The 11,884-nt window shown below is 32.5% G+C and overlaps 1 protein-coding gene across 1 annotated transcript; it reads right to left on the reverse strand.

The window, feature by feature from the left end:
* Nucleotides 1-206: 206 nt before the first annotated feature.
* On the reverse strand, nt 207-5,460 carry LOC132744787 (uncharacterized). The gene is made up of 6 exons (XM_060733567.1): nt 5,176-5,460; nt 3,006-3,088; nt 2,503-2,611; nt 1,900-2,034; nt 1,381-1,551; nt 207-1,137 (listed from the first exon to the last, which is right to left on the reverse strand). Exons 1-6 carry the CDS (start codon nt 5,359-5,361, stop codon nt 244-246), a joined length of 1,578 nt encoding a protein of 525 aa, XP_060589550.1. The 5' UTR covers nt 5,362-5,460; the 3' UTR covers nt 207-243.
* Between the last annotated feature and the right edge of the window lie 6,424 nt (nt 5,461-11,884).

An 11,884-nucleotide genomic window follows, 5' to 3' on the forward strand; every position in this document is an offset into this window, starting at 1 on the left:
ATATTTGAAATGATTTGAAAGGGACAGTATACTGTGTACCTAACCAGATTTTGTTTTATTCCATCAATTCAAAATAACACAAAGAATATAATTCATACCCTTTATTATTTGACTGCGAATGTTTCTATCTGTCACTGTAATACATTTTAAATACTTTATCATCACTGGTAACCTCGAAATGTCAGAATCAATAAGATGGCCTCAACTATCACATTTATATATAGTATACACAATATAACATTATCAAACATAAATTAACACCGAAGGAGGCAAAGGGGGCGGAGGATATGAAGGCGGAGGTGGGCGGGGCTTCCGTGTTTTCGTTTTTTCTAGTTTATCAGTTCTATTGCAAAATTCGTCATCAGTTTGTGTACCATGGTCGGTTGTTTCAGATCCTGTAAAAGAATCTGTCTCGACTTTGTTTGAATGAGCTAGGGGAGTTTCCGTGGTATCTGCGTTATTTTCATGTTCAGTGGGCGTGACGATAGCAGTGAGGACATCACGTGACGAGGATAATGTATGGTTTATACAATAATTATTGAAATAATTTCCGAATGCCGATCCGAAAGAATTTTTATGGTTCTTTGATTGAAAAGCCAGCTTTTCATATGCGGTTATTTCATGGTTTATGTTTTGTTTTTGTTCAACTCCATTATTAATTCCATCCGTTTGAATGCGTGATTGGCTATTGTCAACTACAGATCCACTACCTTTCATTACAAACAGCGGAATCTTCTCATTACGAGATGCTAAGCACGTGCAAACTTTCTTTTTATTTTGTAACAGTTTTTTCATTCCCGAGAACGGAAATGACTTCACATCGCTCCCAACAACCTGCATTTTTTGTTTGATTTGAGTATTTGTCAGGATATCTGTAGAACCGGAAGTTCTTTTCTGAAATAAACGATTAATTATCACAAATGCACAGCTACTTCCGGTGAGAACTGAACTGTCGTCTGCGCTAAGGTCTGCGCATAGGTCGCTCATTGACTTGCTCGATTTCATGCCCTTGAATTCTGGAGGTCCTTTTACTTTCTCGTGATTTGTAAGGTTACTCTGGGAGTGACGTTTAATGAAACGTTTCAAAGGGTTGACTGTTTTGTCGGTTGAAACAGGTTTCATTTTTAACTCGCGCACCTGCAATGCAATTTAAAATTATGTTATTGTATTATTTTAACTTCACATGGAAATACGATTTCAAAAACGCTTATAAACATTTGTTCGCATGTTAATTTTACAATATACCCAGTACTGTTAACATATTTTAATGTTTAATATAATAAAATACATTGTTCATACAGATCAGATTATTCTAAAAAAAATGTCAGGAAATAAAAGTATATTTTCCATATTTCAGAGATATCTAAAAAATAATCTTACTCGTTTAGAACCCTCGAACGCTGCGTTTCTATCATCTGCATTTGCAGCAGACACAACTTTGGCCTTCCTAACAATACCCGGTTTTCTGATGTTTTTGGTCACGGATTTGGGCGGAGCAAACACTCTGTCAGGGGACACGTTCATAGTTTGTATAAGATCAGCGTCACCATTCTGCAAAAGGATAAAATTTAGGTCAATGATATCTAAATACATGAAAAAATACATATTTGATTCCTCCCAGGAAATTTTGAAACGTTCTTTTTTGCATTCTTTGTACAATTTAAATATTAAAGTATTAATGTTATTATTAAAAGTGTAAATTTAAAAGTGTGGAAAAATAACAACAACAAAAATTGTCAATGCGGAACTGATAAGCTTCCGCAGAAATTAAATTATTCACTTTAAACCATCTATATATACATAACATATTGAAATCTACTAAACCATGTAATGCATTCACAACCTTTTTCACACCCACTTAATTTTACATAATTATAATATATATCATTTCATACATACATCAAATCTCTCCAATGACGCGTTGATGGATTTCTTCTGAAGATCTTCTGCGTCATGAAACGCTTCTAGAAGAAGTGCACGTGCGTCTGACATTCTTTCTGCTTTAATGTAGGCCAGTGCAAGATTATGTTTGACCTGGAAATAAACAAAAAGAGTTGAAAATCGTTGCCGGCCTCATTTGATAATCTGTATCAAAGTTATTATACAGTGGTATTTCGTACATGAGTGGATCGTACAGACTCGGTGAATTCCGTGAATTTTCGTAAAAAAATATAATATATATTCGGAATGCAGTGAAATGACAAGATTTTACTATAGCAGTTTGCTCATGTGGTTTATAGACCACGTGATTTATAGACCACGGTCAAATGCTCACAGTTCATTTGAATGTGATGCATAAAATGATACATAAAATAGTTTAACTTTATAAACTACTTTTAATTTTTCAAGACACATTTAAATATAATATCTAATGTTCTTTCTTAGCTTATATGTAACTGTTTCTTATCAATTTTAAATGTTAGGCGAACTTTTAATGTTCACAAATTTAATATTATAAATTTAGGACCTAGACGGTTTTAAATAACGTGCAAATCTTCTTACCTGAAAACTATTAATTCTTATAAGTAGACCTAGTGGCTTATAGTCTATAAACGTGTTTCCTCGTAACAATGCACGTGTCATCTCAAGGTCGGATATAGAATTTCCGATGCTTGAAAATATAATATAAAATCATTATGATAAAACTAATGTATGTGTTTTCTTATCTAGTTTTGTGAAAGGCACGTTATACCTCGGGAACAAATACTAGTATTTCTTACTTCATTAGAATAGGCAAGCATGAATTTGATAACGTTTAAATAATGGTTTTTAGAGCACGTTGGATGCCAGAAGATGTGATTTGAATTTTTTGTCATTTCAGGTGATTGACCAATGAGTAACTTTTAGAAAACTTTGAATTAATGTTAGATACTTGCGACCTTAAGATTTGACCTTTACCTGTCAGAAAAGAAGCAATTTGTAAACAGAGTAGTACATAATTGACCAATGAGTAACTTTTGTGAAACTTTAAAGTTGACGTCACTTGAATAAAATAAAATATTAACCTGTTACGTTGTAGGTACAAGGTTCCTCGTAGAAAGAATGCGACAGCTAAATATTTGTCTTGCTCGATGGCCATCGTCAGATTCTGTAAAAAACCAAAAAGCGTAATATGTATAAATGTATGGAAGATGGTAGTGCAGAGTTTTCTCCCCTAAAACAACGTCATCACTACTTCCCAAAATCATGTAACTTATGCAAGAACTTATGGTAGATCTAGAGTAATTCCGAAACGAACGCAATAACGACGTCAACTGTGACGTCATTTACATAATAAGATACATTTGCTTGCCTAAGTTTATAGTAACAATGCTATTTTCTGTGTCGATGATTATGTTTAATAATATAATTACTTTTTTCCTTTTTTTCGTCTTTTGGTCAGTGTCATAAAACAAACGTTGAAAACAAGAGAATGTGGCTCGTTATATTATTCTATATCATTGATGCCGTAAAAATGTTGTTGCACAGTTGTGTATATATCTTGACGTGACGTCATTTGCGTTATACAAACAAAGCGAAAATTCTTTATTTTGGATATGTGACAAATAGAATATTATATTTGCGTAGTTTCATTAGTGAATTTATTGAACTCATTTCAATAAAATAGAAATAAGCTCGCCAGAGGCTCGTATAATATAATTGTATTCACCTCGTTCAATAAATTCAGTATTGAACCAACACTTGTTCAATATGCTCTACGCCTTTTACTATTGGGGATTTAATATTACTCGATGTGGTAGAGGGGTGGGGGTCGTGGGGATTGAGAACTATGGCAATGTTAATTATCTCTAATGAACAGACTCTATCTGACTATGTTTGCAATTTTCAAAAATCTATTTTCTGCTTTCATTGCAATTCTCCCCTGTCTAGAATTTTATATGCACCTTTTTTAAATAAAGAATGTTTATTTATTGTAAATATTTGAATATTGTCTATATGAATGCAATAAGCGCGGTGAAAATATTTCTATATTTCTATATACACTTCCTTCACTGACTTTTAAACACGGCTTCTATTATATGATGCTTTTTTAATTTCTTTTTTAATAAATACCAACTGTTCAAAAACTAGTAACTATTTTAAGATTTGTGTGAAACATTGTGTTTTTTTTTCTTTGCTAGTTTGAACAATTTAGAGTAAAAACATTTTAAAGCAAATATTAACTTAGTCATTAATTTCGTGTGTATATGCAATATACAATACATTTTTATATAAAGAAAAAAAAGGTTATGTCATACATATCACGAAATGAAAACACAATATTTGTTCAGGTTAATGTGACATGTACGAAGCCTATACTTATTATCAGTTTTAGAAAGGATTTACTTCAACCTTATAATAATTGAAACATTTCTCCCATCGTCCATTTAATAGTTTTTTATTCACAGATCGCTGGAAGCGCTCAGTTTGACTGGGTATAAAAAATACACCCTGTCAAATTTAGTAGAAAATTAACTTCATTACCAAATAGAAAGAAAAAGAAATTTAAAAAATACTTAACAACGTTTAAATAATGTTTTTCTTACTTCAAAAAATATGCTCTCATTATAATAAACCTGCTTGTCAAATGCATAATTACGAATATTATAATTTACAGAAAGCATGCCTGGAAGAATTAAAATAAATAAATAAATAAATAAATAAATAAATAAATGAATAAATAAATGAATAAATAAATAAATAAATAAATAAATAAATAAATAAATAAATAAATAAATAAATAAATAAATAAATAAATAAATGAATAAATAAATAAATAAATAAATAAATAAATAAATAAATAAATAAATAAATAAAAAATAAATGAATGAATGAATAAATGAATGAATTAATGAATGAATGAATGAATGAATGAATAAATAATAAATAAATGAATAAATGAATGAATGAATGAATCTACCCACGTGACCAGTTCCGTCTGATCGTGCTCTGCATTATTTGCTATTCAGCGTGTACATATTTTGAATTTCTCCCTAAATTTAAGAAAAAAGTTTTGTCAAGATAGAAAGATCGACAAGTTGGTTGAAGAGAGTGTGCTAAGTTAGGATTCAGATTCAATAATAACCACCATCGTTGACTTTACCTTTCGAACACTTGCATATTTTTAAGCTTGTATATCTATGTATTTTATACAAATCTTTAACATACAGCAATAAAAATTAAAAAAAAACTTACCTCGATAGCTGCAAGTTCGTTGTCTAGTTTGATTTCAGCACATGCCATGTTATAACGCATTCTTGCCGACACTACTTGTATTTTATAATAATTTTCTATTGCCTCATTGTAATTTCCGGAATTATGAAATTCTACAGCGCTGTTCCATGTTATCAGCGTCTCTTTTATAGATTCTGTCATCACCATTTTTAAATTCGGCTGTACACTTGTTAAATAATTTAGTGGTTTACTGTCGCCTCAGACTGGCATTAAATATGAAAATTAACCAGAGATGGTCGCATGCAGAATAAACTGTAATGAAATGTCGACCGGGTTTAAATAGCTCTGATTTTCAGGCAGTCTGATGACCTTGTACATTCTTAAATCAGTCATCGGAAAATAACTTATTTAAATGGAAACATGAGCAAAAAGACAAAAAAGGAGATAAAAATAGAGAAAAGAAGTCGTGACTCTATCTACGTTATATACTGTTTAATGTCCCAAATTTTTACTTTATACCCCGTCAATGCTGTATAGTGTATACTGTACTCGGTCCATTAAACAAAATTATAATGCGTGGAGTATTGAACAGGCACGCGTCAATAGTTTACTTCTAACTGGGGAAACAATTTAAACATGTTAGCATTTGAAAAGGTTTATCTTGATTTTATGAATTAATCCTAGTTTTTGACCTATTGCATTTTTTTATTCATTGTTCGACCGTTGCGTCATTCTGTTATTGTTCTTGTCGAGCTGTAACTGTGGACCTGGCCGTCGCGTCATATCGAGCTGTTTTTTACATTTAAAAGAGAAGAGGTCAACAAGCTATATAACTAAATTTATTTCTAATATGTAACTCTAGTTAACTCCCCTGAAATAACTTATAGCAACTCCTCTTTTTCAAATATCAATTATTAACAGTGGCGGAAAGCATGTTTCATACATATATGTGACCAGGTCGCATTAATATGCAAAACATATTTGAAGTAGGTGTTGCAAATTAAATTTAGCCATGACGTGTACAAGCTAGAGGCTCACATTACTACAAGTATTTTTGGTTACCGTGTCTATCTCTCTGCCTAGGGATCGTGAGTTCGAGCCCCACTCGGGCCACGACCATGTTGTTATATGACACCGGTACTGTAATTTCAAGGGAGCGCAATATTGATAGATAAGTTGCGGAAACGTGTTTCAAAACTGAGCTGAAATAGATATTTAAAACTCATATTTATGTTGTATCGAACCTGGCCAGATTGCACAGTTGAGTGAGTAGACAGGTCTGACTTGTATCGGTGGCATAATGCGAGTCTTGTTTGTTGACAGTAGTTTAAAGGCTTCGAGTACAATAATTGAAGTAAAGTTAAGATGTTAACAGGCTAAGCCGTTTAGGGGTTTTTAATTTATATCACAATTTGGCTATAGAGTTCATACTGCACACTTAAAACATGAGAATTTGCAACGTAACAACCATAGAAATAAAGCATTATAACAGCAAGATTATTAAAGGCGTCCGATTGATTGACTTTGAACCACTAGCCCCATCACTATGGGTTCGAATTCCGACAGGAAATTTGAATTTTTTCATTGTTAACATAACTTTGATGGTTCTACTGAGGTTCCTGTACGAGCCTGAAATAATACAAGAAAGGGTACTTGAGGTCTCCCTGCACCGGTAAAGCTGGAAAGTTATATGACCTATACTGTTTCGGTGCGACATCTCGTGAAAAATAAAGAAGTAGAAGAAGAAGAAAAAAGATAAAAGTAATGAAAAACAAGAGCACCGCATAAGCGTGGCAATTTACACCCGATTGCAAATTAAAAGTAATAACCATTGTCCACAACATGTTTGTTTCAATTATCAATTATTAGGATCTATATTGATAAGATTATATATATGCCATAGCTTTCCCTGTGGAAAACAGACCCCAGTCAAGCACCAGCAATGGTCTGTTTTTTTCATAAATCTTAAAAGCTAATTTCTAAGTACAGAGTGGTGATTATTAACCTCCATTCAATTGTCACGGAATATATATACTAACTGAAAAAATACAATAATGTTTGTTTTTGTTGGTTTTTAAATGAAGAAGAAGAAAAAAACAGAACAAAAAACTCACATAAATAATATTAAACCAGAAATTCAAAAGCACAACAAACATAAGCCTAGAAAATAACCAAAACCAGGGACATATCTATGTCTCTGTAAAAAAAGCTATGCTTACAGACAAACTTCTTCTTTTTTTACCTCCCTTTACATTTATAACATCAATACTCACCCTAACAATTTTATCTTATACAAAACTGATAATACTACTTATATAGAGCTAGTTGTACAAATAGTTCTCGGATATCTTGTTCTAAGGATGCTATATTTAAAAGACAAATAATTGATGTGTTACTTCTTTATGAATGATTTTATTCGGAAAGGAAATGTAGGATAAGAGATTGTTGAAATGTAAAAGTAGGGAATAAAGGATAGGTTAGGCTATAAATTGATAATTACTTGAGAATATATTTTGAGAAAATAAATTGTTTCTTGAAATATATATTCCGGATGATTTAAGAAGTAGCTTGATATTGTTATTTTGTATTTTATTATTTCTGGAATTATTTTTATAAAATGATATCATATCATATCACACCAAGAAAAGTTATATGTTATATTTAGCATTTAAGAATATTTTGATTTTATTTTGTAGCACTTGAATATGATCATCCGTTCGGAACGCGCTATACATGTGCGTTGCTAATATTATACAGAACACAAAATGCCATTTTGAATTAGATTCTGTCTAAAATCAAATAGAAAAAAATGGTGGAATCTGGTATGCAGATCTTCTGTATGTCAAAGTTAGTGTTTGAAATGAGATGTCTTTGCATGGTTGTTTTACAGTGAGATGGATGTCATATCGTTATGTATACATAAACAAGCAAACAAACAAAATCCAATTAAACAAATAAAGATTAATCTGAAACATTATCTAAGTTTCTTATGCAAACAAACAAACAGAATCTTGATAAACAAACAAGCAGAATCTTCATAATCAAACAAACATAATCTAAATCAACAAATAAAAAAACATAATGTAAATAAATAAATGAACAAATAAATATAAACTAAATAAACAAACAAACAAGTACAATCTAAATGAACAAACAAATAAATAGAATCTAAATGAACAAACAAATAAATAGAATCAAATTGAATGAATGAATAATTGAATGAATGAATGAATGAATGCATAAATAAATGAATGAATGAATGAATAAATGAATGAATGAATGAATGAACGAACGAACGAACGAACGAATGAATGAATGCGACAGAAGAGAAATTCCTAAAATGTCTCTGCATAGATATGTCTTGTTTGTTAGTAATTTATTGATTCAATTAGTGTGAACATTGACCCGCACTACTAATATACATTTAATTATAGAGAAAATGAAAACAATAGTGGCAATGCTTCCGTAGAAATCTACTTATTTATCTTAAACCATCTATATAATTCAATGTACATATTAAACATATTGAAATATATTAAACCGTGTACTGCATTCACAACCTTTTTCACACCCATTTAACCTATAACCCTTATGTATTTTGTGAAAAATGGCTGTTTTCATTGAACAGCAGCGTCTTACAAGTTCAAATTGCCATGAAATTACATAAAAAGGCTTAAATACTGATCAATCTGCACAAATGTTGACTGGACTTTAGCTTCTGTAACAGCGTGTCCATTCTTATGTTTCCTGTTACCAGGGCAACGAGGGTACGTCTCAAAATTGGCAAAAAATCACTATTGTTCGTTGTATTTTTCCATCAAAACTGATTTCAACGTGCTGCAACTTCTCAATTAAATGAGATAAAGTAAAAGGCTTTTCAGTCGCTCACAAGTCAAAAATTGTACTGTCATCTCCCGCCTGGCACCCCCTTGATGTGCCTTTTTGATAAGGGTGGCGCCGAAATAGTGGTCATTTTTAACAACATTTCTCAAACAAAAATAAGTGTTTGTGGCCTGAATTGGACATTTTTCACTATTTGAGGCCTCAAAGGAGTGGGGGGGGGGGTCTTAGGGGAGCGAAAATGTGTTGTTCTCTCTAAAGTCAAATGACGCATTGATGGATATCTGTAAGACAAAAAAAACCCGGACAAAAGATCCCAATCTAAAAATGACATGTTAGACAAAAGCCCTCCCCCCTGAAATATACGGGTAGGACAAAAGCCCCCAATCAAAAAATAAAGGTAGGACATAAGCCTACCTCCCTCCTATCAAACAAATTGGTAGAGCCCCCCCCCCCCGCAAACCTATGTTTTATAGACCAGATTGACTTCTATCTTTTTTCACACGCCAATGTGCTCAAATTCATCAAGGTTCACTCTTACAAAGTATATGATAACAGATAAAATAACGCATGCATGCGATACTAACTTCTTAGCTTCTTAGTGCTATACCGTGTCTGGCATGTATGAATCGTACTTGAACCGTATTGGTCGTATGGCAATCGTATGAAACCGTGTGTGCATTAGTCTTAATCGTAGAGTGATCGTGTGACATTACAGTGTAAATCGGGTGATGGTTGTAGGACTTGGGACGGTTTCGAACGTTTCCGTACGATTTATATACGATCTTGACACGGTTGAGCTCACTTCAAATACGGTTGTATAAACGGTCTCATACGGTATTGTACGGTCATTTATACGATCATGCACATACACGACATCCGTGCCAGTTTTTTTAAAAGTTTAAAAAATGATACACGGTTTACACGGATACACTCGAATGGCCCTAGTGTAACTCGGATAACGCCAAGGTTGGTTCAGTTGTATACCGTATAAGCCGTGTGTTCTGTGTGAGACTTGCTTAAAGGCGGTAGATGTGTAGGGCCAAAAATGTAGAAAATGATAAATCAGTTCTAACGAAAGAATCTCTTTTTGCCAATCGCTATAAATGGTCATGTTTTTATTGATGGAAAGAAGTTTTCAATGTAACCAAAATGATGCAAAAAATGTGTTCTCTGCCTTTTGATATTAAGTCTAAAATACTCCTAAAATTCAGCTATGGCAATGTAGTCCCCGGACCACGCCTACAAATTGGTTTCTTTCAAGGTTCTTCCATAATCTTGATGTATAATGAAATCAAACATGAACGGAAATGCTCTCTAAACTTACTTCATGTGTACCTGCGTCGTCAACTTGTAGAAATAGTGAAATACTATACATGTATATACTTACAGATGTATTTATCAATACGATAAGCAAATATATATACATTTTCTAAACACAGTTTCTAAGAACATTCGAATAACGTCATTATTATATGATGTTATTTTGTAAAGAAATAAAGAAATAAAACGTGTGATATGACGTCATCTCAAGCATTGTTTGTCACAATCAATATAACATGTCGTCTGAAATAAACAGAATCATTTAAGTAAAATATCATTAATTCCAAACACAATTTGCTGTAACAAGTGAAATAAGGCCATTGTTTTGTTTTACAATAAAAAAATTTTTAATTTTTCATTTGGAATTTCTCTACAACTACCGATCGGGGACATTCATTGATTTTAATTAGCGAATGGGCTCTAAAATATCTTTATTCTGACATCTGTGATTTTAACAATGTATCCTCCCTGACAAATTTCGTTGTTTTGTATTAAGTGCTTGTGACTTGAAAATCGCACTGACACTGTAGAACTTATGGTGTTTTTCCAACAAATTTACTGATGGATAATGACGTGAGGTGCCGCAGCGTGTTTTCGAGTTAGGAGCGAGTTAAACCTCAGAAAAATCACTGGCATTCTGTTAGCTAGCCAGACCGCTTTTTCACAATAATCAAAACTTTTGGCGGGAATTGAACCCATGGCGGTGTGGGCTGAGTGATTTAGTCAGCCAACTTAAGTTTTAGTCTAAATTTTATACAAATTTATTTTAGTTCAATTGTTTTGAAACCTATAAGCATATTGAAACACTCTCGATTCAGTTCCTGGAACCAACCAGTATCAAGCAATGAATGTAAAGTTTCTTGCTCAAGGAAACAACGGCTTGCCACTGACTTGAACCCAAACGGTCAACAATCCTTAACATTACTTATCCGACGCGTCAACTACTCGATCACGCCAACTTTATCACTGGGCCACGAGGGTACCACTTATAATTTTACGATTTTCTAATGATTGTGATCATCCTGACATTTTGTAGGTATAAATTGGACCCTTTTTGAATGTAGAAACATTAGATTATAAAACATCAATGGTTTGTCAGCGATGTAATCAACAGATAGGCCGTTAACTAATGTTGCCTGAGTTCTTCACAATTCTGTCGGTGTGTTACATTTGCTTCTATTAGCCAGATGTGATGTTCATATAACTAGAATAATTTATATTTAGGTAATATCATATTGATGCTAATGTAAAAGCTGTGAGGATTCTTGTATTCACTTTCTTTAATAATGTTAACATTTTTTTTCTCTTTATTTAATCGTTTTTTGTTTTTTGTCTTTAATCTCGGTAAAATGCGACCATCTATGTTTTTCGCTTTTTCCGTAACAAGATTGAAACCCCTGAGAAGTTTTTGTTCCTGTAATTTGCATTCATAAATGGAACACATCTCAATTCTTTAGGGGGCAACTTTCTGATATGCATATAAAGTTTGAATGATTAAAACCGGGCGCACTTTAACACTTAGAAGGTTGAGGCACGCAAATAACATTCTGTATTTTTAAAAGATAAA

The sequence above is a fragment of the Ruditapes philippinarum genome, unplaced genomic scaffold, assembly GCF_026571515.1.
Source record: "Ruditapes philippinarum isolate M1 unplaced genomic scaffold, ASM2657151v2 ctg251_1_1_1_1, whole genome shotgun sequence".
Classification (NCBI taxonomy): domain Eukaryota; kingdom Metazoa; phylum Mollusca; class Bivalvia; order Venerida; family Veneridae; genus Ruditapes; species Ruditapes philippinarum.

Bases quoted from the DNA above. Each gene is read 5' to 3' on its own strand.
- LOC132744787 (XM_060733567.1), bottom strand. From the start codon at position 5,361: ATGGTGATGACAGAATCTATAAAAGAGACGCTGATAACATGGAACAGC. The intron at 2,035-2,502 runs GTAAGAAGATTT...GTTTATTTCCAG, and splicing joins TAAGAATTAATAGTTTTCAG to GTCAAACATAATCTTGCACT. The intron at 1,138-1,380 runs GTAAGATTATTT...ATTGCATTGCAG, and splicing joins CGTTCGAGGGTTCTAAACGA to GTGCGCGAGTTAAAAATGAA.